The sequence below is a fragment of the Sarcophilus harrisii genome, chromosome 1, assembly GCF_902635505.1.
Source record: "Sarcophilus harrisii chromosome 1, mSarHar1.11, whole genome shotgun sequence".
In the NCBI taxonomy this organism is placed as follows: domain Eukaryota; kingdom Metazoa; phylum Chordata; class Mammalia; order Dasyuromorphia; family Dasyuridae; genus Sarcophilus; species Sarcophilus harrisii.
In genome coordinates, this window is record NC_045426.1 from 696136678 (window position 1) to 696164241 (window position 27564).

At 46.2% G+C, this 27564-nt stretch overlaps 1 protein-coding gene and 1 long non-coding RNA gene across 8 annotated transcripts in view; one reads left to right on the forward strand and one right to left on the reverse strand.

Annotated features, from left to right (window-relative positions):
- Window positions 1-27564, reverse strand: part of TAOK3 (TAO kinase 3) — a 223019-nt gene that overhangs the window by 35262 nt on the left and 160193 nt on the right. For 5 of the 6 annotated variants that reach the window (XM_031948691.1, XM_031948688.1, XM_031948690.1 and 2 more), the window contains 3 exons: window positions 20514-20648; window positions 4200-4436; window positions 2278-2406 (listed from right to left, as the gene is read on the reverse strand). In XM_031948691.1, the coding sequence (XP_031804551.1) occupies window positions 2278-2406; window positions 4200-4436; window positions 20514-20648 (501 nt within the window). Of the gene's footprint in view, window positions 1-2277; window positions 2407-4199; window positions 4437-20513; window positions 20649-20951; window positions 21565-27564 lie in introns of those variants that run through there. The other variant, XM_031948693.1, reaches the window with a different exon arrangement.
- LOC116420843 overlaps window positions 1-27564 on the forward strand; it is a 69975-nt gene that overhangs the window by 33753 nt on the left and 8658 nt on the right. The gene's annotated exons all lie outside the window — the stretch shown is intronic.

Here is a 27564-nt window from a genome sequence, read left to right on the forward strand (position 1 = left end):
AATGCTACGCAAAAACTTCCAAGAGGGAGGTACCACGCAGATAACAGAAAAACCATATAACTGGTGCAGCAGGCCCCAAAATGGAAGCTGTGTATAAATAATAGGTCATAGCATGACCCCAAAGGGTGTATGTTCAACCAATCAGCACAGGTGTGACCATGTCATTTCCTTACCCAAAAAACTCCACTGGTTTCCACTGGTCAATTATTACTTCATCTTTAACTATAAAAAAAGCCTATTTATATATGTGTTTATAATGTACATGCTTAATATACATATGTCCATTTGCTATTATACATCTATGTAGTGTATTATATATTTGTAGTTTACCGAAAGATAAATATTAGGGGCAGATGCTCAGAAATATTTATTAATGGGCACATACAATCAAAGAACTTACTCCTGTAGAACTACGTAAGAAATCCAAATGTCAGAAGAGACTTTCAGTTAACTTTGGGGGAAAGTAAGGGGACCAATGACTCAACTTTTGATCATCTATGTTGCTTCTAGTGCAAAACCTGCTTTTTTCAAAATGGCTCCATGGATAACCTTTGCCTGATTATTTACTTAGTTGAAATGTGTTTTGGACGGCCACACCCGTTATCTTCTTGTTTGTCAACATTTCTCTTCTTTCATTCAAATTCCAAATCTAGGTGATCCAGACACTTAATCCCTTCCCTGTATCACTGAAGATCATTTATATATTTATTTTTTTTTACTGAAGATCATTTAAGAAAACAAGTTTGCTTTTAGCGTTAGCAAGTCAGAGGTAAACAGGAGTCCACTAATGGGGGCTTTTCAGTTTGCCCTGAGCTAAATTTTCAAGGTACGGTTTCCTGATTTTTGTTTAAAGTGCATCCACACTCATGTTTAAATGCAGGTACAAAGACTCATTGCAAAATCAAGTATAAAATAATTATTTGGACGTGTTCGCCCTTTTGCTGCACTCCAGGGATGAGGATCATTGAGATCTAAGAACCACTTACTTTAATCACAACCATATATTGATGGGTAAATCTATACAATACTTTAAAAGTCTATCTCCCCCATCCTCTCCTCTCCTTCCTTCCCCCAAACCTGGTTTTATTTTTGAAAGGATTATTGAGTTGGCAGGAGAAAGTCTTCTAGATAGCACAGTGCTTAGTGCTGGATCTGGAGTCAGGAAGACCTCAGTTCAAAGCCTCAGTTTCCTCATCTATAAAATAGGGGTAATATTAGCATCTATCTCTCATAGTTGTTAAACAGGTAAAATGGAATCTTTCTAGAGCACTTCACAAACCGTAAGGTACGATATAAAGGCTCCTTATTTCTTCCTCCTGGGGCTGTGCGAGGTGACTTGGAGTTTTTATTCTGCACTGCGCCACAGAAGATTTTAGGCTGTGGTCTTTTGCGAGCCCAAAGAATGTTGAATCTAAAATGACCGCCTGCCTAAGTAAAGGAAAACCAAAGTCTGTGCTTTTCAAGAGCATCTCTTCAGCTTCTGCAGGAGCAGGGCAAGCTAAAGGCCGCGAGGATGAGGATCAGAGCTCCTGGAGTCCCTGGAGGAAATGCTGGAGTAAGTCTTTCTAGGAGCATCTGGCTTGGGGCAATGATCCCTTGGATCCAGCCATATCCAAAGAATTCTAGATTTCCACTAAAATGGAAGCTCCCTGAGGGCAGAGGCTATTTTGGATTTACTCTGTATCCAGACGATTTAGTACAGGGTCTAGCACATAATTTTATGGTTGTTTAGTCATTTTAGTTGCAAATGATCTTGGGGTTTTCTTGGCAAAGATAATTGAGAGGCTTATTATCTCCAGCTTATTTTAGAGAGGAGGAACTGAGATGAACAGGGTTAAATGACTTGCCCAAGATTACAGTTAGGGAGTGTCTGAAGCTGGATTTGAACTCCTGAAGATGAATCTTCCTGATTCCAAGCTCAGTGCTCTACCCACTACACCACCCAGCTGCCAGCTCGTAGGAGGCCTCCTTAATAAATGCTTTCTGAAATAACTTGGAATTCAAGTTATCGCTGCTCAAGTTTCTCTCTTTCCCTCTAGTCTGCCTTTCTGGGACTTTCTCTGGCAAGACTTAGACTGGGGCAGATCAAATATAACTTTTCTTTCCCTGTACTTTTGATAAGAATGCAACAGAATGAAATTCATGATAAAAGAGTGAGCTCTTGGCTCCGACCCTTACGATGGGTTTTGCTAGTAAGGCTTAGCGACCAGGATGTTTTCTCTCTGCCTGGCTCCGTCCCCCGATACTTTGGACCATGTAGGGCCTTTGGTTACTTGCCTCCTTTATTTTTTCCTTGCAAAGCTTATATTGCTTCTTCTGACTTTCTAAGAAAGTTGTCAAGTCTTTCTTCTGCTGAGCCAAGATCTGTTGCTGGAACTTCCTTTCATCTGCTGCAGCCGCCTTTGCCTACAAAACAAAACAAAATCAGACCCAAAACTCCAGTGACTTATTCCAGACAGATATGCAAGATAGATACGTACACCTCCAAGCTACACTTGGTTGTCTCTTTCCAAAGTGACACAGGAAAAAACCTGGTCTGCTCCACCTGAATCATGAAGTGTTCTATTGCGAGACCATTTATCAGTCAATGATTAGAGACGTCAATAGAAAAGTGTCCAGAATGACTCTTCTCACTTGTGGATCAGGATAGAAATGCTAGATTTAATCAAAACTTTACTTTTTAAAGATGAAATTCTGATTATAGGAAGATTTTCCTTAAACCGGCTATATATAATATAAACAAATATCTACGTGACCACATATGTAGTCAGCGTGTACAAATTTACAACATATGGAAATGGAGGAAGGGAAAAAGTGAAAATTCCAAGGTGTTGGGGTTATTTAAATGATAGGTCTTCTTCTAAGAATCAAGTTTTTCTCGAACACAGGCAGTCTTTAATTTAGGAATAAGTTATTTTCCAAAAATTCATCAGTAAGTTGGGAATTCCCAAATCATTATCTCAGAGAGATAATGTTGGAAAGAGTGGTTAGGTTCCCAGGCGAGCCCACAAAAATCTGAGACTCATAATGGATCAGATGTAGAAGAGTACCAGGTATGATGTTTCTATAGGAAGTTAGATTCAGAATGGCATTTTGGGACTCCAGGTACATATCTTCCCGACTCTCCTAGAGACCAAGATTTTCTGTCCCTCCCTTACTTGGAACTTTGTAAGCAAGCCATTGGCAGTAGCTTTTGTAGCCTGGGATAAGGGCTCTATTAGATTTAGGGAGGGTGTCGTTAGTGATGGAGACAGGGATTTCAGTGAAGGATGTTAAGGCTTCTTCCTCCTAACCATCACCATAGGTATACATTGAACATGGGAAGGTACACATTAAACATGGACCCTGATCTGTGTATAACTCTGCAAGACTCTGTAGGGAAGGACAAAGGTACCCACAAATAATAATGATGGATTTCTGGGTATGTAAGAATAAAATTTAGTTCTGTTTCAAAGAGCTGTCCATACCTGGGCCAGGTTGGATATTTCATAGTAATCAAGGGACTGGGCCATGGATCAGGAAAGAGCTTTTTGTGGGGAAGTGAGAATATGGAAGTGGACCTGAAGATGCTCAACCTGTAGTCATCTCTGGGGTTGGGGGTGACATCTCTGGGAGGGCTGGAGGAGCAGTCAAGGGCGGTTTTGTTCCTCATTTCCCAGACCATCACTAATGCTGACTCTAAGGACCCCACCCTACCTGGTGGGGAGATGAGGGCACAGGAAATAGTCTCAGGTAAAAGAGGACCAGTGGGAGAGAGAGAGAGGGAGAATGAGAAGAGAAAAGGGAGGGAATTTTAAGTACTGGGAAGTAAGGAAGAGGCTCTATGGCTGCTGGACCACCCAACTTGCATGAGATGCTTAAATCATGGAAACTGGGTGCTGTGGGCAACGGTCACACCTTGAGGATTTCCTTGTAAAGTAGCTTTAGCAAGATAAAGGAGTTATGTAGTGAGGATTTCCCTTCCCCTTAGCTTCCTGTTGTAATAATGGCTAATGTAATAAATATGCCTTAACACCTTTCCTTGAAAACCCAAGCGCTGGGGAGCCAAAATTTCAAAGGTAAGCGACTCGGGCCCAGATGGGGCGTTTGGGCCGAGCGCTCCTCAGCCACCCCCGGAAACGCCTGTGACCATGTGCTGGCCGGCCATCTGGGCCAAGCCCTGGCTGGCCCAGTTTCGGGCCCCGGGGCCCCCGACTGACCTCCTTCTCTATGATGGCCACTTGCTTCTTGGCCAGCTTCTCCAGCTCGATGGACGCGTTGTTGGCGTGCGTCTCCACCTCCTTCTGCAGCTTGAGGCGGTGCTCGTCCATCTCAGCCTTCAGCTTGTTCTCCAGGGCAATCAGCTGCTTCTGGTGCTGGCGCCGCATCCGCTTATATCCTGACATCTGTTCCCGCAACTCGTTCTCCTGCTCATGCTCATGGATCTGCCGTGTAACCTAGATTGTGGAAGGGCCAAAAGCCAGGTGAGGACGGCAGAGCTCGGGGGCCTTGGAGGCTTGGGACAGAGGAGGAAACCGAGGGCCGCAGTCTCAGAGCTGGGTCTAATCCCACTCCCTCTTCCTACAAAAGAGAGCTGGAGTTCAGGGAGGTCCTGCCACTTACCCAGTCACTCAGCACTCTCCACCCTGGCAAGCCTCAGGGCCACGACTGGGGGACCCCGTGGGATGTCCTTGCAAGTCCCCAACAAGAGCTAATAAATGGGCACAAGTCCCCTAGCAGAGTCCCAGGGACCATGGAACAGGAGCCCAAGAGTTAGCAGGAACTTTACGAGTTATCCAGGCTCTGCCATAGCTGAACAAACGCTCCCCAACGCTTTGCCTTCACTTGAACTCCAATAATTCCAAGGAACCCAGTCCCTTTCAAGGCAAAGCCCCATTGCACCTACTACTAGTGTTCAACCCAGCTGTCTCCTGGCAACATCTGCCCACTGTTCCTCTGGAGACAAACAGAACGAGTTTGATTCCCCTTCTGCACAATAGCCCCCATCCAGTTTTTCCAATGGATTTTTTGCTGACTCGGTCTTCCAGCTCCCTCGCCATCATGGTCACCTCCCAAGAAATCTCAATTGGTCAACGTTCTTCCTACACGGTGCTCGCTACTCATGCCGTGTGATCTGGCTAGGGCAGAGGAGGCTGGGGCACTCTTGTTCCCAATACTAGCTCATTCTTCACATACCCTAAAAATAAGTTGGCTTTTTTGGGGGGGAGATGAAACCTTTTTTCTCACTCTTAATGTGAATTTAAAACACACATACATGCAAACACACACCAGAGAAATACTCAAAACCCAAACCCAAACTTACTTATAGGGGCTTGACAGCTTTCCCTTTTAAACCACCTGCTCCATTAGGAAAACAGATGAGACATAATTAAGGTAATGAATGTATCCACAAAAGCTGCTTATATGACTTTCTGATACAGCTTAAAAAAAATCCTATATTTAATAAACACCAAGTAAAATGAGCATTTCCATGTGTAAGGTTGAACACAAAAAGGGGATGGTACACAGACTGCTGATCTCTGTTAAACGCAGCTTCTTTTTTCTGATAAGTAACGTCAAACATTTCCCTTTCTAAGCTGTCCCGATTGTCTGTTCTCCCTTCTCGCTTTTAGGACTCTCTTTAGATACAGATCTGGTTTGGAAATTTCTCTTGTCGTGGGTTCCCTAAATCCCATAGTTGTATCTGTTTCCTTCTTTCTGCCTCTCCTCTGATTCCTAGGTTTTCATTTAAGATGCTTTGCCTTTTGACCCCTTTCCCACCTTTATTTTCTCTCACCATTGCACGCATAAATATACATGACTGAACTTCACTTGAAACAAGGGACTCAGCAAGCCTTTACCTGCAAGCTACCTGCTTTTAACACTGCATTTTTACATATTAGTAGTGAATACTCTGAGAGCTCCCCGTCCCCCACTTTTGTAAAGTCATCTGTGTATTCTTTTACAGGTAATACTACATAGTGGAAGATAGCTAGGGGGTTCCAGAATACACTGAGCACTGGGCCTGGAACCAGGAAGGCTCTCCTTCCTGAGTTCAAATCCAGCCTCAGACATTTACAAGCTGGGTGACCCTGGGCAAGTCGCTTCACCCTGCTTGCCTCAGTTTCCTCTTCTGTAAAATGAGTTGGATAAGGAAATGCCAAACCTTTCTAACATCTTTGCCAAAAAAAACCCTAAATTGGGGTCATGAGAGAGTTGAACATGACTAAAATGACTCAACAACTGGAGAATGCTGCTGAATGGATGGAGAATCAGCCAGACTGAGCCTTGGACTTGGGTACTTGCCCCACCTTTGCTACATGCTGTCTGTGGGACCCTGAGCAAGTCACTTCGGGTCTCAGTGTCTTGGACAACCCTCTCAAGTGACAAACTACAGCGGAGATGCTTACATGCACTGGCAGGAGGTCTTCCTCATCTGGGAATACCCTATAGCAATGGAGCCCATCTCCATCTTATTCTTTTACAATATTAATGGCATGGAAACAGTACTTCTAGCTCTGGGATTTTTTTTTTTTCCCTTTTGGCTTTGTTTATATCATCGAGACCTTTCCGAATTACATTGCTGATATTTTTCAGCAGTGTCAGAGCATCTCATTAGACTGATTTATTTCTCTGAGTATTTTTTGGTCTGGACCTACGATGTACATGAAGTTGGGGAGCTCCTGGTCTAGAGGCTCCCTCCATGAAAGCAAACACTCAATGGGGTTGTGACTTCCAGTCTTAAGGATGTACCTGATGGAGGGCGGTATCACTGATCCCCTGAGTAACCAGCCTAGGTTTATAAGCTAATTAAGTATTAGGGAAGGGCTAAGACCCGAATATTCCTCACCTACTATTCCAGACATCCTTTCACTGATATGTCATAGGCTGTTCATTAATCAGCCAGTGGGAAGAGTACATTTCAATGTTTTTTGGGGGGTTGACAATTACATATAATACTGCTATGTATATTTTTGAGTGGGTATCTCCTAAGATCCCCTCCTGATGTTATGGTAGATAGATTGATGGATTTGGAGTCAGGAAAAATGGAGTTCAAATCCTTCCTTAGGCATTACTAGCTGCTGTGACCCTGAGCGAGTCACTTAAGGCTCTTTTTGTCTCAGTTTCCTCATTTGCAAAATAGGGCCAACTAAGAAATAAATAAATTATATAATAAAGCAACCTCCCAGAGTGATTGTGAGGAGCAAAAGAGCTGATATTTATAAAGCTCTTTGCAAATCTTAAAGTGTTATATAAATGGTAGCTATTAATATTATCATTATAATATTCTTGCAAAATGATTATCTCTCCGTCACCTTAGAGAAGTCATGGATGATTTTGCAGAAAACCTTTTCATACTGTTTTCTGTACATTCCCCCTTCCCCCTCTCTTCCCAATGGGTCTCTCTTGGCCATGTCCTATCCCTTCTTTCCCAAGTATGGGTCAAGGTTCTTTGAGGTACAAAGAGCACCTTGTTCCCCTGCTTCCTCTGGAAGGTGTCCCTGGGTGCTAGGCTGAGGCCTTCGGAGCAAAGACGCGCTCTTCTATAACTGGAGAAGCCCATTAAACATTAGCCCATCTTGGACAACTTTCCAGCTGAAAATCACTCGGGGCGCTGGTCCATTTCTCGGGCCTAAGTAGACACAATCCTCTTTAAAGTGTGGGGAACAAGAGGCGGCGGACGGATGAAGAATTAAAAATGGAAAATGCCCTTGGAAGTGCTCACTCATTTGGAAGGGGAGCATCTCCAGAAAAACTGAATCCTCCATTGACTAAAAAACAAAAGAAAGTGGGTAATCTATTTGTACTTCACAGATGAATGACTTTAAAAACTGGGGCTACTTGGAGTGGTGGGGGAGAAGAAGGGGTAAGGTCAGGATTCTGTTTCCTTTTCTCGTGAATACAAAGACCTTTCCCTTATTTAAACTCATTCTATCCAAAAGTCTTCCCAAAATAATCCGATCTACAGAAGGAAGCTAGCCATCTTGCCTGACTCTCCCTGTATCTTAGTGATGGCAATGCACAGTGGACATTTGACAGTAACTGTCAGAAGATACAGTCTTTAGAGGTGGTTTCTTTCCTTTTCTCAACACTGTGAAGAGACAGCCGGGTGGCCCAATGAATAGAGAATGCGGTCTCAGACACTTTTTAGCTGTGTGACTCTGGGCAAGTCATTTAACCCAGTTTTTTCATCTGTAAAATGGGCATAATAAAAGCACTTACCTCCGGAGGTTGTGGGGAACCAAATGAGAAAATAATCCTAAGTCACTTAGCGAGTTAGTTCTTCTTCACATGTAGCTGTGAACTCAAGCAACTCATTTAACCTTAGTTTGCCTTAGTTTCCTCAACTGTAAAATGAGGATCATAAGAGCACCTATCTCTCTCTCAAGGTGGTTGTGAGGCTGAAATGAGATAATTATTGTGGGGAAAAAATAAAAAAACCAAACTCACAAATGCTTCGCTCAGGGTCTGACACAGAGTAAGTGGCATATAAATGCTTATTCTTTTCCCTTATTTTGTCCCCCCTCCCCAATCTTGCTTCACTTGCCATAGAGGCAGACGTGTCCCCGCCAGCTCTGAATCTAATGTTAGACTTTCAGAGAAGGGAGGGACAAGAGGTATAAGCTTTGTTTGAAGTGCCTGTTTCCCCAGATTGCCTGTCCCCAAGAGGGGCCGGGTAGAATTTCTCCCAGCCCATGTTCTAGTTGACAGCTGGGTCGGCACTATTGCAGACTGGATCTTACAGGATGGAAATGAGTTCAGACACCAAGGAAGCTCAGCAAGGTCTCACTGCCCCAGTACAAGTAGTTTTTAGATAGGGGGTTCTTGGGCGGGGTCCATGGAGAGATTTTGGGAGGTCTATCGACACAGAACTTTGTCTATTCTGATCACTGCATTTTAATATAATTATAAATCTATTTTCCTTGATATATTTAAAAACATGACTTTGAGAAGAGGTTCACAGTTTAATAAGATTGACTGTTCGGGGGGAGGGGGTCCAGGACCACGGAGAACCGCGCTAGATAAATGAATTCTGGAAGACTTCCAAATGGGTGATAGCTCTCACGCCACCTAACATAGGGATGCCAAGTTTCAGAACTTAAAACGAAAGCCAGAACTTTCAAATAATGGATCTTGGTTGGCACACGGCCAACAAATGAATCATGGTAGAAACATAGCTAGCTAACATTTCTTTGGATCCCAGCTGGAAAAATGCATGTGTGGGGAGAGGATACTATGGAAGGCATTCCCGAAATTACCGGGTTGGGGCTTTGGGCCGAACGGCCTTCCTGAGCGCCATTTGAAAAATACGCCATAATGTTCCATTTCACTTTCCTTCTCACTATGAGATAATGTGGCCCATGGGACTCCGGCTCACAATAGAGTGATAACCAGGTTGGGCTAACCCGGGGTTTGCCCCAAGCATGGCCACACTGGGAGGGCGCTGGACTGGTCCCTCCGGTATTGGAGGAACAACCTGGAGACGCTGTTCTGCTGGCAAGGGTGACCAGGACGCCTAACTGGATGACCAACATCCTATTCTTTTTCCTTTCACCAAGATGAGGGGAAGTCAAGGAGAGGGTGCTCAAGTTCACTTTGCCCTTTTCGTCACAAGGCTGTAGGAACCTCCTGAGGGCACGGAGGGTGCAGATAGTGACAGTAAGGTCTGGTTTTTAAAGTTCCTAGGGGGACAAGTTGGGAAAGGGACAGAGCTCACACACACACACACACGCAGAATTGTCCCCCTCATCCTTCAGAGATGGACTTTGCAAGGGCCAGTCTCCTCCCAGTGTTGAACTCACAGGAGACTTAGACTAAGCAGGGAGGAGAAGTCAGGAGCAAGGAGCTTGCTAGGAGTAGGTGGCCGGGGGGCACAGGGTGGCCCTGCCACAAGCTCCCATTCCCTTTTAGCCCATCTGAGCCTCCCCAAGAGCAGGAGGAGATGGGTGGCCAGGCTGCAGGCCTATCACAGTGCCGCTCCTCTAGGAGGAGGGATGAGAACACTAGGGATGTAACCACTCCACCCAGTGAGTGGGATGGCCGACTTGTCCTCCCACCATTCTTGATCCTCTGTAGGGGCTTCCTGGCCCTTTACCAGCCCCTTTCTTAGGCCAGCCCTCCTTTGCCATCAGCACAGAGAGAAACCGAGGCCGGAGGCCGTATCTGCCTTTGGACGGGGAAGACACCCGCAGAGTGGAGAGCTGGGTTGTAGAGGAAGCATGTTTGACATCAGATCTTCCCCCCTCCCACACCTGCCATTCTGAACACAACTAATTAGCACCTAGTTAGCGAAAACAACCGCTTAAAATAGGAAGCTATCTTCTCCTTCGCAGCCAAGTTCTTAGAATAAGCATCCTCTACTCTGGGTCTACATTTCTACCCCTCATTTTGCTTCCTACTTGCCACCCGAGGGCACTGCCCCCTGCGGGGTGTCCAGAGGCCCCTCATGGGGTACATCCACTGGCCTTCTGGATTAGGCTGTGGGTCCTGACCCTGCTGCCTGGCCCCCAGGCTCTGTGAGCCGCTTCTCCCCACCTGGGTACCGTCTGCTGAATAAGTGTCCCCCTTTACGCCTTCAGCATGGACCCTGAGTCTTTTCTCTTCTATAATCCAGCTCTTGGTGGTCTTGTTTGGGTTTATGGGCTCAGGGTTCCTATGGTGACATATTCAGGTCTCATCTCTCCCACATCACTAACCGTCTGCCGGACGTCCCATAAATTGGACACAATTTGTCCAAAACAGAACTCTCGATCTTCCATCCCTTCTCCAAACTTCTCTGTTTCTAGGGGCCCTGCCATGCTTCTAGCGCCTCGGGGGTTCAGTCCTGGATCCTCCTCCTGCTTTTCCTGTCCCTGACCTACGTATATCATTTACTATCCAAGTCTTACAGATGCTACCTCCATAATGCCCTAGGCTCCCAAGGATGGCCACATCTCTCATCTACACTGGAGCTCCTTCAGCTTTTCTACTCACAACCCCTTTCTGCCAGAGAAATTTTCAGTTTATATCTGGGGATGTAGGTATATAAAATAGGGACACAAATCTGACATTGACTGACAATAAACCATAATTTTGCCACCCAGACATTCAGTGATGAGACCCCATATGGGGTCATGACCCACAGTTTAAGAAGCTGGGATTCTAGACGACTTTATTAATTTCTAGCACCTCCTCCTTCAATAAACCATCTTCCATATGATTACTGAAATAACCTTCATTAAGTACAACTCAAACCATGGCACGCCTGCTCTCAAGAACCGCCAGTGGCTCTCCATGGGCACTAGGAGGAACTCTTCTGCTAAACTTTTAAAACCTTTGACAACCTAATTTCTGTCTGTCTTTCAAGGATTACTTGACATCACCTCCCTTTGTGTCTATGCTATTCTGATGAATTTGGCCCAATTGCTCTTACCCAAACTCAGCTTCCAATCTCCCAAAGCGGGTGCTTGCCCCCATGCCCGAGAATGGTTGGTGTCCTGCCAGGTTCAGCTCAGGGTCATCTCCGAAGGGAAGCTGCTCTTCTTCCACTTAACTGTTAGGGCTTTCTCCCTTCTTAAATGGTCATGTATCTATCCATTGTTCATAAGCTATATTCTCTCTCATATAGAAATGTTTAATAAATGCTTGTTGGACTGGACTGAGCAGAGTGTTCTTTAAAACACTCCAGAAAACAGACACCATAATAATAGTTTATTAGACTACCGAAAACCACCTGGGTGCCTCCTTTCCTACCTATGGGTCTGGAACTTTAAGGAACCTCAGAGAGACCATTCCTTACTCTACAGATGATGAAACTGAGGGAGGATAAGTGACCTGCCCTCCCCTCACCCCCTGTGTATCCATCTTCCTCTTTCCCCTAACTGAGGGTTTCTCTCCTGCCTTTTGCCCCAAGGACGTATACTCCCAGGCACACCTCTGGCTTTGCTTTGATTTAGCTCAAAATAAAAGGCCCAATGAGCCGCCCCCTGGTCAGCCAATCCCAAGTGAACATCAAGCTGTTCATTTCTAACAACTTATGGACTCGTGCCCACAGTGAAAGCTGATGTGCACGAGAGAAGAGTAAAAGGCGCCAAAGTGAGAGGGGACGGCGGGGAAGCCTTGGGAGTCTAATTATGAGAAAGCCATTTTTCTTGGATATGGTGATTTTCCCTGAATTTGGAGGTCACGTCTTAGTCATCAAACCCTGTGACAATGGCCCTGAGGGAGCGGGAGTTTGGCTGCCGCCTGGCCGGTTTCAGGGACTGGGTGGCTGGACGGCTCGCAATAAAGTTGTCTTGCTGTTGGGACGTTCCCCAGCTGAACGGGTGACGTATCACCAAGGCAGAAGGGAAGGATTACGTGTTGTCAGGCAAAATCACCACCCAAAGATGCCCAAGCTGGGAGGCAGTGGAAGCATGGACTGGGACTCCAGGAGTTGTCTGGGCCAACCATTGCCTTGTACAGGAGCTACCTCGCCTACATCCTTGGTACCAAGGCATCCAGCTTTTACTTGAAGATCCACCTGGTGACAGGCAACTCCCTATCTTAGATCCAATTCCTTTTAATGACCAGTCATATCCTTACTCAATAAACTCTAGTGGTTTGTTATCATCTCGGGACAAATAGCGAGTCTTCTTTCTGGCATTTAAAACCCCTCAAAATCTGGCCCTGATTTACCTTTCTGGCCTTATTATACATTTGTCCCCTTTGTGCCCTCTACAGAGATATCAAACTGGATTTATTACTGGTCTTCCCACATGGCACTCCCAACTTAACCTCGGTTTGCTTCAGGTTCTTTCATTGTAAAATGGGGATCATAACTGTGTTTGCTTCTCAGGTTATTGGGAAGCACAAATGAGATAATATATGTAAAAAACACTTGGCACAATGCCTGGCACATCGAGGGCATGTGTAAACGCTTGTTCTATTCCCTGCCCCTTCTCCAGTGTCCCTGGTTGCAGGTATCTTGTCTTACCAAATCACCTTATGTAGATTTTGCAAACCTACACATTATATATTTGTATTTACACATATATACACACACAGATCTATACATACACACATGCATGTGTACACCTACGGATATACATACACACTTCTCTCCTTCTGTTTCTCTCTTTCTCTCCCCCTCTCTTTCCCTTTCTCTTTCTCTCTCTTTCCCTCTCCTCTCCTCTTCTCTCTGTTTCTCGCTTTCTCTGTCCTCTCATATTCTACTTATTTTCCCAATAAAAGGTGGTCTCCTCAAAAGCAGAGACTGTATCACTTCTGTCTCAGGAACCCTGGTGCCTGGTATACAGTAGGTACTAAATGAATGCTTGTTGATCACTTGACAACTTTAATTCTAAGGCACTCTTCTTGAAGGGAAGCTCCATCTAACTCCCGCCCACCCCTCTGAGCTCTGCCCTGTGCATCTGAGCCTAGAGGGTCTTAAGAGCTAAGAAACAAGAGGAAAAATGGCAAGGCTAAGAATGGAGGACGTTCACAGCAATGGTGGTTGCCACGGCTTCCATTACAGCGGTGATGCTTTTAACGCCATGTAGTCTATGGAGATTTCTAGGAGACTTTGCTCGAGCCTGACCCCCGTGGCTCCCTTCTGCAGGAGAGCCGTGTCACTGGCCGCCATTTGCTGGGGGATTGGTGCAAGAGGCAATTCCAGGTATGTCGGAAGCAGAGAGAAAAGAGAAGGAGGCGGGGGCGACTTTCAGGGACAAGAAGGAAAATTTGGATGTCTCAGTCCGCTTCCCTGCTACCGGGAGATCATCTGGGGTCGGACTTATTGGCTCCCGAAATCCCTTCCCACCCTCGGCTTCTAGGCCGAGCTTCTAGGCTAGCTTACCAGGGGAAGGCCTGGGGCCCAGAGAAAAGAGCTCCTTACTCGGGGTCACCCGGCTCACAAGTGTCTGAGCTCTTCCTGGCTTCCAGTCCGGCCTCCTGTCTAGTAGAATGTGATGTTTCATTTTTACAGCCTTCCCATCTCATTTGCTTAAATCCCTCCATCAAAAGCGACCTCCCGGCTTAAATCAAGTCAGCATCAATCTAGAAACACCTTCCAAGTTCAATCCACTGTTTGAACAAAGCCTCGAGTCATTCATTCACTCATGCATGCATTTATTAAGCATCTACTGAATGCCCAGGAAATGCACCAGGCCCGGGGACTTCAAAGGCAGAAAAAAAAAGCTAGTTCTGTTCTCAGGGGGTTTACAGTCTATTCAAAATGGACAATAACTAGCTTATTGAAAAAGAACTAGGAGGGTGACGGGTGATAATGTATCTCTTAGGGAGCTGGGTGGTAAAGTGTTAGAGTCAAGAAGACCCGAGTTCAAATTCAGCTTTAGATACCTACTGGGCAAGTTATTCAACTTCCCTGAGTCTCAGTTTACTCATCTGTAAGAATGGGATAATAAAAGCACCAGCGTGAGGATACAATGAGATAATTGTGTAAGAGCTTTGTGAGCGCTCTGCCAATGCTAGCTATTATTAGTATCCTAAGATATCAAAGCCAGCCCTCAGACTGTCTCTGTAAGAATAAAAGTAATGGGTATAAAGAAAGGTGCCATTTAAGTACTTAGAACAAATGAGACCATGCAAAGCTCACTAAAGGCTGTGAGTCACTTCTTGGATAAGGGCGTTGGCTGTTCACGCTTTGGGTCCCGAGGGCGGTGGTAGTGGCGGGGACACATGCAGTGCGGACTCTCATGGCTGTGACGGGCAGCTCTGAGAGCCCAGAAAGGGGGTGGGGGGAGCCCCTAAGGTTGCCCAGGAGCCGTGTGGCCCAGCAGGGACACGCTCCCCAGGCAGGTGAGAGCCACCGAACGGGGCTCGGATCAAGAACGAGGCTCCAAACTGGACTCACACAAAGTTCCTTAAGTGCTGGGGAGACACCATTTTAAACCACCGAAAGGGGGGGCTTGTGGGCAGGGGACTTACTACTTCTGATGAGTTTTCCAAGGGCAACACGCAAAGTGCCACAAGTGGCTGAGCCTGGAGACCTAGGTCTGAGGCTCCGAGGGTCCCTCGCTGGCCGGCCCCGGGGCCCCTGAGCACAGAAGGCTCACACCCCCGTCCCCGGGCTTGTGGTGAGGGGAGCACGCCTCGAGGGGCCCCAGGAACCCGGACTGTGCCCAGGATGGCTTTAACTCCTCCAGGGAGCTCATGTTCATTCATTCATTCATTCATTCATTTGTTCGTTCATTCATTCATTCACTCATTCATTCAACAAGTACCTTTGAAGGCTCTCCTCTGCACCAGGTTTTAGGCTAAGTTCTGGAGATTCAGACATAAAACCGAAATGTTCCTGCTTTCAAGCAGCTTATATTCATGGGGGGTGGGGAGGGGATGGAAGCATGTGTACCCAAATAAACAAATACCCTCAAAATGCACAGAGGCAGCACAAATGATTCAGGTGGACGCTCTGGGGGGGGGGGGGGGGAAGATGCGTCCCAGGCCCGAGGGACACGGAGAGGGGACGGTCACTCCCGGGCCCGAGCTGGGTGGCAAAGGGACAGAGCGGAGCCGGCGTTTCTCCCCGAGGCCTGCGGGAACCCCGGAGCCCCCAGGGCGGGTCGTTCGGGGCCGGCCACCTCTGGGTGAGGGCAGAGCCAGGGCTTTCTGCCACATCCCTTCCTGGGGGCTGGAGAGCGCAGGGTCCCACCCCGGCCCGGGGGGTCGTTTCAGCATGGCCACGAGGCTGACGGGGGGAATGGGGGGGGGGGTCAGGAGGACCGGGAAGGCCCGGGTTCGAATTCAGCCTAACCGTGCGACCCTGGGCCGGGCACTTAAGTCCCTCTGCCTCGCGGTGCGGGAGCAGCAGAGGCTGACAAGCGGCGACCCCTCGGAGTGGGGAAGGGCAAACTCCCCAGCGTCCGCCCAGAAACCCCTGCACGGCCCTGCAGGGCCGCGGTCCCAGAGTCGCGAGGAGCCGGAGCAAGCAGCGAGGGCCGCTCAGCCTGGTAATTACTAGTGGCTGATGCTAGGGGCAGCCAGGGGGCCCATGGGACAGCCCTGAGTCAGGAGGACCTGGGTTCAGAGCCGGCCTCAGACACTTAACACTTGCTGGCCATGGGACCCCGGACAGGACACTGAACCCCCCCCCCCGGGAAAACAAACCCAGAACAAGTGATGCTCTGGGGACAGAGGCGCAGAGGCAAGCAGTCCCCGGCCCCGTTTCCGACATTGTGCCTCAGGGAGCTAACACTGGGGAGGCCTGGGGGGAAGAGCCTTCACAACGCGTCTCCCACTCCATGGGCCCCCAGAGAAGCAGGCATGTACGCACGGACCCTCCGTCCTGCTACCCACAGACATGCAAGAGTCAGGAAGAATCGGCGTCCTGAGCTCGAATCTGACCTCAGACACTCACTAGCTGTGTGACCCTGGGCAAGTCACCTAACCCTTTTGCCTCAGTTTCCTCATCTGTAAAATGGGTTGGAAAAGGAAAAGGCAAATTATCTGCCCCGAAAAACACCAGACGGAGTCACAAAGAATTGGACGTGACTGAAATGACTCTATGCGCACACACACACACATATACACACAGGTAATATGTACATTATACATACACATATAAATATAAATTACACACACACACAGACACTCGTATGGTGCCTTAAGGTTTGCACAGTGCTTTGCATGAGCTTCTTTTCTGGGGGAAACGTGCCCTTTGTCGCTTTAGGTGCGAACCTCTGCTAACAGCAGGAATCCACGACCCGACGCTTCGGAGGAAGCCGCGTTAGGAGGAGCACCGGCCGAAACCTCCTCGGCGGTCCCCGGCATGGAAACTCCTGGTGGCCGAAGGCGGCGAGGACTCAGAGGCTCGCCCCTCAGAGCAGCGCCCAGGAGGGCTCCATGCCGCCTTCTTATCCTCACCAATCTGCCACCTACTACGAAACCTCCAAGGGCAGCGGACGGCGCAGTGAACAGGGCGCTGCCCCGGAGTCAGGGGGACCGAGTTAAAATGTGGCCTCGGACACTCGTTAGCTGCGTGACCCTCGGCAGCTGCGTGACCCTCGGCGAGTCTCCTAACTCTTAACTAAAGAAAAGAAATCTTGGGAAGTAGGGAAAAAGGGACCCGACTCTGGAAGATTTCTGAAGGCGTCCCTCCTTTCCCTGACTTTTCACAGCTGAGACCGGAGGAGGTAAGAAGAGTCCTGAACTTGGGAGTGGAAGACCTGAGTTCAGATCCTAGCTTTGCCCGCTGATAAGCCGTGTGATCTCACTTAGCTTCTCTGGGTCTCAGTTTCCTCCCTCATAAAATGGGGTGGATGACCTTTAAGGTTCCTTCCGGCCCTGATTCTATGAACCTCTTATTCCTGCATGGAGCAGAAAGCAGAAATTCTGAAATTCTCAGAAATATTCTTCTGGTGCGAAGGCCCCTCGGTGTCTTTTTTATAATAATTTCCAGTTTCATACAATGGGGAACAACCTCCATTTCAAGTTGTCTAAATAATAAAGTAGGAAAGCAACTGCCTATAGACACTCATCCTTCATTTCCCTTCAATCAGAAACTACTATTTTGAGGGAAATTATACAGGAGAGGAAAAAATAATTGATTTAAAAATTTTCAGCATTGCAATAGGTTATTTGCTCCTGGGCAAGCAAAGTTCTATGTTGAAGAAAGGCGAGTTGGTTAAAGTTTCTGCCAATTTTTGGTGGCGATCTGAAATTATACATTAAATAATGAGAATCCAAGGATTTGGAATTGGATCAATCTTAAAAATAATTTAATCCAATTGTTTTACAGATGAAGAAACTGAGTCCCAGCAAGGTAAAAATAACTAAGGTCATATAAAGAGTAAAATGAGAGATTTGGGTTTTATACATTCAGATCTTTGGTTCCCAAATCTAGCATTTTTTTGTTCTATTCCGCCATCTGCCTTGTCTCTAGTCTCCTAGTGCCACTGGATTATTTCTCTTCCTGCATTAGAGGCTACAATGAAATGAATTTAGTGTGTGCCATTGGTTGTGGGTTGCAACAAAGACTCAAAATTTTGATATTATTTCTCTATTATATTGCGTGTTGATTATCAGTTAATATCAGGATGAGATTTTCCAGTAACCCAAATATTTATGTCATTTTGGCTTGAATTAAGATCCATGTTCCACAAGAGGTAGGACTGAATTTTTAAAAAGTCCTTCCTGGAATTGATCTTTAAAATACTACAATAGATAAGAAGGCGCTGGAAAGTTACCCCAAATTGTAAGGGGTTGAAATCTTTAAAAGCCTAGATTTAAAAAAAATACAAAAATGACTTATAACTTCTCCCTAATGGGTTTTGGGTTGGTCAGTATGGAGAACATTAGCCAAACAGCATCATTACTATTCACCCCTATTCATTTCTTCCCCATAGGAAACACTGACCTCATATAAACTCCAACCAATCCTACCACGACCCCAAATGCATTCCATCTTAGAAAGTGACCCTTTATAAACAAATAACCTCATCTGCGCCGAGTCCTTCTTCTTGCTAAAGCGGGAACCCACCAGCTACTCTTCTTGGTACTAAGTACTGAGGCAGGGAACTTTCAGCAAATCAAAATCTTGTCAACAGTGCCGGTGGGAAAGAGGCACAAAGAAAGGGAAATTCCAGAGGGCTTCTGGGTGCCCCCGCCCGGAGAGCTGGGCAAGGGGAATATGGAAGGCGGAGGGTTCATATTCATGGAGATGAAGGTTCTGCTTCCTGGGGACAGGCAGAGAAGCCCTCCCTGGGGGAACTCAGAAAGGCGAGTAAGCTTGGGACCAGCCAGGGGAGATAGTAGTAATAGCTAAGGGAGGCCATGGATATGTCATGTGGGAATCTGAGCAAGGCCTGTGAAATGAAAATCTAACTCCTCTCAGAGGAAAAAAAAATCATTTCAGTTAGTGTGATGTCAGTTTTCTATTGGATACCTGTTTGGGATGAGAGGAGACTCAGTAGCCATTTGTCATTTCTTCTCTCGTTTAAAAATGAATGGGATTCAAAGGTGAAGATTCTATGGTGAGTAATTAAAAAAAAAAAAAAGGATGAGGTCCTACCTTTTGGTTACCTTTGAGAGCATGGCCTTAAAATGAGTGTTATTTAACTAATAATGTCATGCTTCTTTATTTTAGAGGCTCAGAAGAAGCATAATATTCGAAAGGCTTTTCATGCATTAGTAATCAATACATTGGAAAAATTTTTTTAAAAATAGCACATAGCCCATTCTTTAAGGGAAACAATTACCTGCTGAGCAGGGCCTCTGAGACACACATCGAAGGAGATTCTACACACACACACACACACACACACACACACACACACAGCGAGCAATCTACTCTCTGAGAGCTGCAAACCATTGTCAATCTCACCCGTCCCTCAAGCTCAGCACACAATCAGGGTGGGGAAGCAGGTCTGTTAGAAAGGACAAGAAAAAACGGTAATTTCTGGGTCGGCCTCGGATGATGTCATCACAGGTTCTACATCTGATAGCCAAGCAGTGGACACTAACTCTGCTCGCCCATGTGACCTCTAGCATCGATCTGGGCAAGGGGCCTCCTGCCTGATCGTCCCCCCCTTTTTGAGCCTTGAATCCAAAGCGGGAGATGAGACAGTTTCCCGTGTCAAGGCTCGGAGGAGGCGAGTACGTGTGTGTGTGAGTGTGTGTGTGTGTGTGTGAGTGTGTGTGTGAGTGTGAGTGTGTGCGCACGCGTGGGGGGGTGAGGGGAGGAGGCATGAAAACTAACTCTTCCAGCACACACCCCTTTTCTTACTACAAGGGCATCCAGCAATCACATTTGCAATAGTAAAAATGCTGAAGAACCCGGCCCCGTCTCTTTGCCTTGGTAACCACCCCGATCCCTCCCTACAAAGCCCTTCGTGCTTTCTGGTCCCGGGAAATTGTAGAAGGGGTTAAAATGGAGAAATACAGCTGATAGCGCTGTTGCAATAAATAAATGAATGAATGAACCATAAAGAGCTAGCCATCCAACCCCGGGGAGCAAGGATCTCATTTTCTGCAATCGGATGCACGGACAATCGCCGATTTAAAAAAAATATACATATGTATAGATCCCTATTTCACATTGAGTTCGGTGTGTTTAAAATACATACAGCCCCCCACATGCCCGTATACCAAAGAAACACTGTACACTGCACACATGTACATCCGCCTCTTAAAAAAAAAAAAAAAAAAAAAAGCATCATCTCCCTGCTATTATTTCACTCAATGAAAAGGCAAATGGCTTTTAGAAAACCTGAAAGAATACCAACTTCACCCCAAAGGCATTTTCTTCGGCACATATGGCACAGATCGACACACACACACACATATATACACACACAAAGGTTTTTTTTTTCCCCCCATGTCACATACCCGGCTAAAATACAGTTGCTATGCCAACAGATTTTTTTTTTTTTTTTGAGGAGGGGGATTAAAGGAAAAAATGATCAGCAGGAAAATGTCCACCCCCACCCCCCACCCCCCCAATTCTTGCCTCCTCTTCCCCACCCATGGCAGAGGGAGAGCGGCTCAGGGAGAGAGAGGGGTTGAGGGATGGGGAGGAGGGGAGGGAAGGGAAGATGGGCAGAGGGGTGTCTGCTTACCAAAGATGCTGATTTGATAGTGGCAAAGCGCTCTCGGTTCCGGTAGTGGAGGGCCTGACTCTGGACTGACTGGGTAGGCCGCAGATCAGGCCTGGAATCCCTGTGGCCCACCTCATCCCTTATGAATACATGATCCTGCAGAAATGGATAAAAACAAGGAGAAAGTCCAGCTCTGCTCTTCCCTTGGCGGCCGCCTCTCTCTCACCCCTCTTTCTGCACAAGCACGGCTGTTTGAAATGCATAGTTTAGCTCTCGGCTAGTCCCCGCAGCTCCCACAGTCCAAAATGAATAAGGAGCACATTGCAGCCTTCAGTGAGAAATGTCAGCTGATCGCTAGTGGGATGCCTTCGGAATCCCTGGCAGGGTTTTTTCCCCCTTTGCCTCCAGAATTACATCAATGCCCAAGCAAGGAGGGAAGAGAGAGCCGGGGCCACGTACAGATGCCTCAAGCCCGCCCGCTCAGGACGCTGCTGCAGCCGGAGGCTCCCTTTGCAAATGTCATGTCCATGCCTTCTCGGGAGGACGCTGGCGGCTGTGGACCCAGGCGCGGGCTTCTGCCTCATCCCCTCGCAGGAGCCGCGCTCGGTCGGCTGCCGGGACGGCGTCGGCCTCCGAGCCGCCTAGTGCCCGCTCCGGCCGCCGGCCAGCCGCCTCTCGCTCTGCCGCGGGGAGCGCTCGGCGGGCACTGAGCAGGGATCCTGCTTTCCAGTCATGATCGGACACAATTCTAGCACCTTCTCTCTATAGCTTCGGAAAGGATTTTTTTTTTTTTTATATTTAAAGAGACAGATGCACAGTTGGAATGGAACAGCGCTTTCCCAGATTCTCCCCCCGCCCCCCGCCCCCACTCGGCATGGGCATGGTCACTGGAGCGTGGGGGGAGGGGGTGGAACTGGAATGGAGGGTCCTCGACCAACATCGGCTCCGGGGAGGGGGGGGGAGGCCCTCCGACTGGAGCCGTCCCCAGGATGAATGAGAACGCCTGGCTCTTAATCACCTCTGGGGCTGGGGAGGGGGATGGCCTCCAAGGGGACTCTTTCAGGGGCCCCGGGCAGGAACCCGACAAACCACCGGCTTCAGGCCCCGGCCACCGGCGGGGGGGGGTGGGGTGGGGGGAAGGGATAACATTCTCCCCCTGCCCCGGGGCTTCTGCAGGGGCCATCCGCAAGAAGTTTCATTTTGTGGTCATGGCTGTGGGGAGGGGGGTTTATTTAATGAGCTTCCCTTATCCCGAGGCTAGGAATGAGAACTCCCCGAATTCCATGGTGTTTGGGCCTTCGGGAGAGTCCAAACCCGGACCTTCGAGTCCAAGGTATGGATGGAAACGTGGGGACTCGAGATCAAATCTGTGTCTCCTCATTCGGCTGCATTTCCCCCAAAATTTAGATAGCTGGGTCCAGGGGAGAGCTCTCCTCCGAGTGCTACACGCTGGCTGCATTGGGTGGGCCCCACTTCCTGGGTGTCACCCCCTCTGGAACGGGCCATGACACCAGCTGTGAGATGTTGGCTTCTGGGTGCATGTTCTGGGGCTCTGGGGTCGGCCCCTGGCGGCCACCCGGACTCCAGACACGGCGCGTGGCCGGCCCTCGGGCCCTACACCACGGCCACCAATGACTCGGGCACCCACCAACGCCCAGGAACACGAGGTGAAGCAAAGCGGGCTGGGTCTTGGGTTCTAGCAGGCTCAAGCACCCTCCCACCGCAGCTGCTGAGACATCACTGTCTCAAAAGCCTCAACGCTCGGCCTTTAGGTCCCTCAATCTCAAGGTCTCTGGTGGAGAAGTAAAGCTGTTTCCAGGTGCCATGAATTCGGAAACGAAAGAGAGACCAGGTCTACTGCGACGAGTCCTAAGCTCAGCGCGGGTCGGTTTTCAACATTTTAGGTGCCTTTTAGCAAAAGGAGGAGCAAAAGTATGTGGCAGCGGCCGAGTTTCAAAATGGAATAATTGAGGATTTGGGGATTTTCGAGCTGGAAGGGACCTCTCAATTCAATTCCGCAAGGATTTATCAAGAACTTTCTCTGTGCCATGTTCTGTGCTAGGAGCCAGGGACAGAAAAACAAAAAAGAAACGGTCTTTGACCTTGAGCAGCTTATATTTTTCCTGTGGAGAAAGGACATGCCCTTAGATAAGTAAATACAAAATAAATAAAAAGGCCTCATGTGGCCGTGGGCACTTTAGCTGGAACCTGAAAGGAGTTAGGGATTCTAGGAAGCAGAGGTGAAGAGGGAGAGCCTTCTTAGCATGAGCTTATGGTCAGGCAGGCAGGAGGAAGATGGACTGTCCCGTGGAAGGAAGGCCACGTTGGCTGATCTGGTCAGACCATGAAGTCGGTCTAGAAGGATATACTGGAGCCAAATTGGGAAGAGCTGATAAACATATCATAGCAACAAAGGAACCCTTAGAATTTCTTGAGTAGGAGATTGATGGACATGGCCAGAAGTGTGCTTTAGGGAGATTATTTTGCTAGTTGTATGGCAGATGGATTGGAGAAGACAAATAAAGGTGGTAGAGAAACAAAAGAAGAAATTATGGTAGTATTCTCCAGGTGAGAGTTGATGGTTCGGTGATGGAAGAGGAGATATAGCTTAGATGTTGTGGGGATAGAATCCATGAGATTTGAGAACCCAATATGCAAAGGGAGAGAGAGAAAGAGAAGGAAGAATCAAGAATAAAACCTGGTTTGTTGATTGAAAAGATGGATGGGCCTTTGATGGAAACAGAGAAATTAAGAAGAAGGGTGAATTTAATGAGACTGTGACTTCTGTGTCAGATATGTTAACCATGAGGCGTCTATGGGATATTCAAATGGGGACAGTTGGTCAGGAACTAGAGCTCGGCAGAATGATAAAGGCTGGCTATTTAGAGAACTCATGGAGGTTGATATGAGGTCACTACAAGAATACAGAGTGGAAAGACAAGAGGGCCCAGAACACTAATCCAACTCCATTATTTTTTAGACGAGCCATCTGAAAGTAAGAAGAGCTGTCGGGCCCAAACTCAAATAGGCAGAAACAAAGCCAGATTTTAGTATTATTTTACTTTAGTACTATTTTTATTAAACCACACCATCTCTTAATTTACAGATATAACCAAAGAACCAGAGTCTCTGATACAACATTTGGCATTCCAAACCAAAACGTAAGGCTTGTCCTTACGTCAATGAGAAAAAAGTGTCCCCAAACAGTCCTTTTGCATAACCTTGGACTTAGTCATTTATTGACTTGTCTTTTCTATGAAAACAGACCCTTTTGTATCAAATTAAAAGCCATACTAGATACTAGATTTCCATTTTTATTCAAATCAAACAACATTTTATGTAATAAAAAATGAATAGTTTCTAACTCACATGTCCATGTGAGTGGACAATTTCTCTAGTCAATTAACTTGTGTGATTTTTCAGGGAAGAGGGTGAGAAAGGCATTTAAAAGACCAATCCAAAAATAATATAGATTTTAAATATGATGTACTTATTAAGGAATAAGTACAAATGATATATTTCTTTTCTTTCTGTTAAAATTCTTTTTCTTTTGTAACATTGCTTTTATTTCCTGAGACTGGCTCCTTAACTGAACTCAACATCTAAAGCTTACAAGAGAATACATGAGACCACAAAATGGAGAAAAAATCCAGTTCAACAATAGGGAGCCATTTCATTTTCAATGGGTTCTTCCAGAAGTCAGACATTCTTTTAAATATGGGATCTCATTAAACATTTGATAGATGGGGTTCAGATTTAGACATTTGGAGACCAGTGGGTTGGATTGTCTTTGGAAAGTTAAGAGTCCTTTTAATAATCCCCGAATGTTTGTTAATAAATATTCTTTTGGCACTGTCACATGGTTGCAAATCATGAAAGGCCAAAGTCTCTGGAGAATTAAAGCTGAATGTCACCCAAAGGGTGATGGAGAAATTCACTGTGGGAACAACCAAGGAAGAACTGTGCAGGAGGAACAGCACAAAAGCGGCCATGAGTCAGATGGCTGACGGGGCACAGCTCTATCTATGATATGATATCTCTGTGACCTCAGAAGTCATTTGACCTTCTTCAGTCTTGGACTCGTGCCTGTAAACCCAACTGAGGCTGCTTGGCTCTCTTGAGTTCAGGAATTCTGGGCCCAACTGAGTGTTTGCACTAAATCTGGCCTGACTATAGAGAGTGGGGGACAACAAGTTGCCTATGGAAGGGTCCAAGCTTTGGTGCTAATTACCAGGGGGGTCAGGCTGGTGGGTGGCTGCTGAACATCCAGCCTTGGGAAGCAGGAAGACCCAGATTCAAGTCCCACCAGTGACACATTCTGGCTGTAGGACTTTATAGAAATCCCCTTTCAATGCTCTAGGCCAGGGATGCTTAAATTTTTTTCCACTCGAGATCCCTTTTCACCCGAGAAATTTTTATGTGATCCTCGGCATATTGTTCTATAAAATAGGTACACAAATCAAACATTGACTGATGTAAATCATTATTTTGCGACCTCCACATTCAATTATGAGCATCCATATGGGGTGACAACACCAGTTTAAGAAGCTGGTCTCTAGGCCACTTTCCCATTGCCAGGGAGATGTATGGATTTGGGATTGTCTCATTCTGGAGTTCCCTTATACCTATGAAATCCCAGGTCTAGTTCCTATTCCTACCCTGATCTTGTTGATTACATCATTTTAATTTATAAATATATCGCTTTTCCCTTTCCTACCCATGAGCGGGCAATGATCCACATGCATCATCTCCCACTTTGGCAAAGAAAGGAAGGAGGCACATTCTCTCATCTTTTCTGCCGGGTCTAGCTTAGTCATAGGTACACAGAATTCAGTTTCAATGAAAAAAAGTAGTGGTGGTGAACTTGTTAAAATTTTCTTTAAAAAAGGGGGGGAGGGAGGAAAGGCAAAAATTAAACAGGGTTTGCTTTGTGTTCATCTCATCTAAAACCTTTTAAAAGTTCACAGCTAGGTAGTGCAGTGGATAGAGTGCTGGGCCTAGAGTCGGGAGGACTTGAATTCAAATTTGTCTTCACATACTTAGTAACTGTGAGACATTTAATCCTATTTATCTCAGTTTCCTCATCTGTAAAATAAGCTAGAGAAGAAGTGGCAAATGACACTAAGCAAACCCAAAATGGGATCATGAAGAGTTGCATATGACTGATCAGTAATAAATATTAATAATGAATAAAAAATAAATTAAAAGATGCATGAAGGCTGACAAAAATTTAGGCCACATTTAATAAGTGCTTGATGGCTTAGGAAGGCTGTTCTTCATAACATCACTTTTGAAGTAGGCAATTGATATGAAAAAAAAACACCTCTCTATCCATTTTGACCAGTTGATGCCATTGTTTTCATCAATGTGTAACTGTCCTTCAAAGGTACAGATCACAACTCATCCATCCTCTGCCATTTAGTGTGACTTATCCATGGCTTCCTACAAATATTCCCCATGGGGTATACCCAGCATACTATTATTGACTGTCTTAGAGAATAATGGATGACATGAGCTGCCATCCTTTCCTTTGGGTGATAACAGTTGGAAGGGACCCTACAGATCATTTCACCCAAGCCTTCATTTTACAGATTGAGGAAATGGAGACCCATGTAAGGTAGTCACTTGGTCTAAATCCGTTGTTGCTATTGAAAGTTAAATGTTCTTCCTTTGGGCTAAATGGTGATAAAGAAAAAGTGAAAATGATAAAGAAAAATCCAGAATCACAAAATAATCAGTTTCAAAAGAATGAGTCCCATAAATCCCATGAATTATAAGGAGCAGATCGAAACAAAAATATTTCACCATATAATACTAGTGATAACCAGTGATAAAAAGTGAAAATGATAAAGAAAAATCCGTAATCACAAAATAGTCAATTTCAAAAGAATGAACCCCATAAGTTTCATGAATTACAAGAAAGAACAAATCAGAACTAAAATATTTTTCCATAAAGTACATATGTTCTAACCAAGGTGGAAGACTTGACTTTTATATACTATTAGTCAAGTAGAAACAAAATAATGCTTAGAAATAGCATGGCTCCTCAAAAGTTCTTAATGAGGACTTTGTTTACTCATTAAATGAACAATGTTCTTCCATTTTTTTTTTTTTTTTCAACAAAAAGCCAAGGCCTCTCTTGCTGGACTTGAGTAAAGAGTGATGGACCTCAGGTGATGTAGAGAAACACATGCAATATGAGGTCCAAATAATTTTACTATTATTCCCCTGAGGAAGGATGTCAGGAAATAGAGCAGATAAAGCATTGGATTTGGACCCAGGAAGACCCGAGTTCAAATCCTGCTTGAGATACGGGTACTCTCATAGCTTAGGGAGATATTATTTCACGAAAGAAGTCTTAAATGGCATAACCAGTCAAGTAGGAAGAGAACCATGGCTCTGCTCTTGTTTTTATTCCCTTCTTTTGTCCCAATTACTAGCTGGGGAACCTCAGGGAACTCACTTGGCTCCTTTGTCCCAGTCTTGGTTTTCTTAATTACCTGGCTCTGAGGCCCCTTTGAGCTGCATAAATAAGACACACAGAGCAGATCCAGGTGATCTTGGAAGGGAGCTCAGAAAGTAGCTGATGTTGTGAAAGAAGCAGAAGGAACGCCTTCTAGGCCTAGGGGACAACCAATGCGGAGACACAAAGAGATGAGAGATGGACTGTCAAGTGTGAGAAATGGCAAATAGGCCTATGTGGCTGGACTGGAAGGAAGTGATGAATGAGAAGACCGATATATGGAGTGATAACGGAGAGACAAGGTGGAACCAAAGAGGGATGAAGATTCTCCAGAGTCGTATGTCTTAGCTTAGGAGAAACACCATCCAACAAAGTTAATAGAACACGAGAGCCCAGATCACGTAATGAAAAGGTGAAATGGCTGGTGAAGAATCTGTGAACTCCAATGGTGTCTACACGACGTTCATAAGAGAACTAAAGGAAATAACCCAGTAAGGTGGGTGCTCTGGACAGATGAAGAACATGGTTCAGCATGGATGGATGGCTACGTACAATGGGGGAGACAACATTAACACTGATGAGCACGTACTGCCACTGAGGAATTGACAT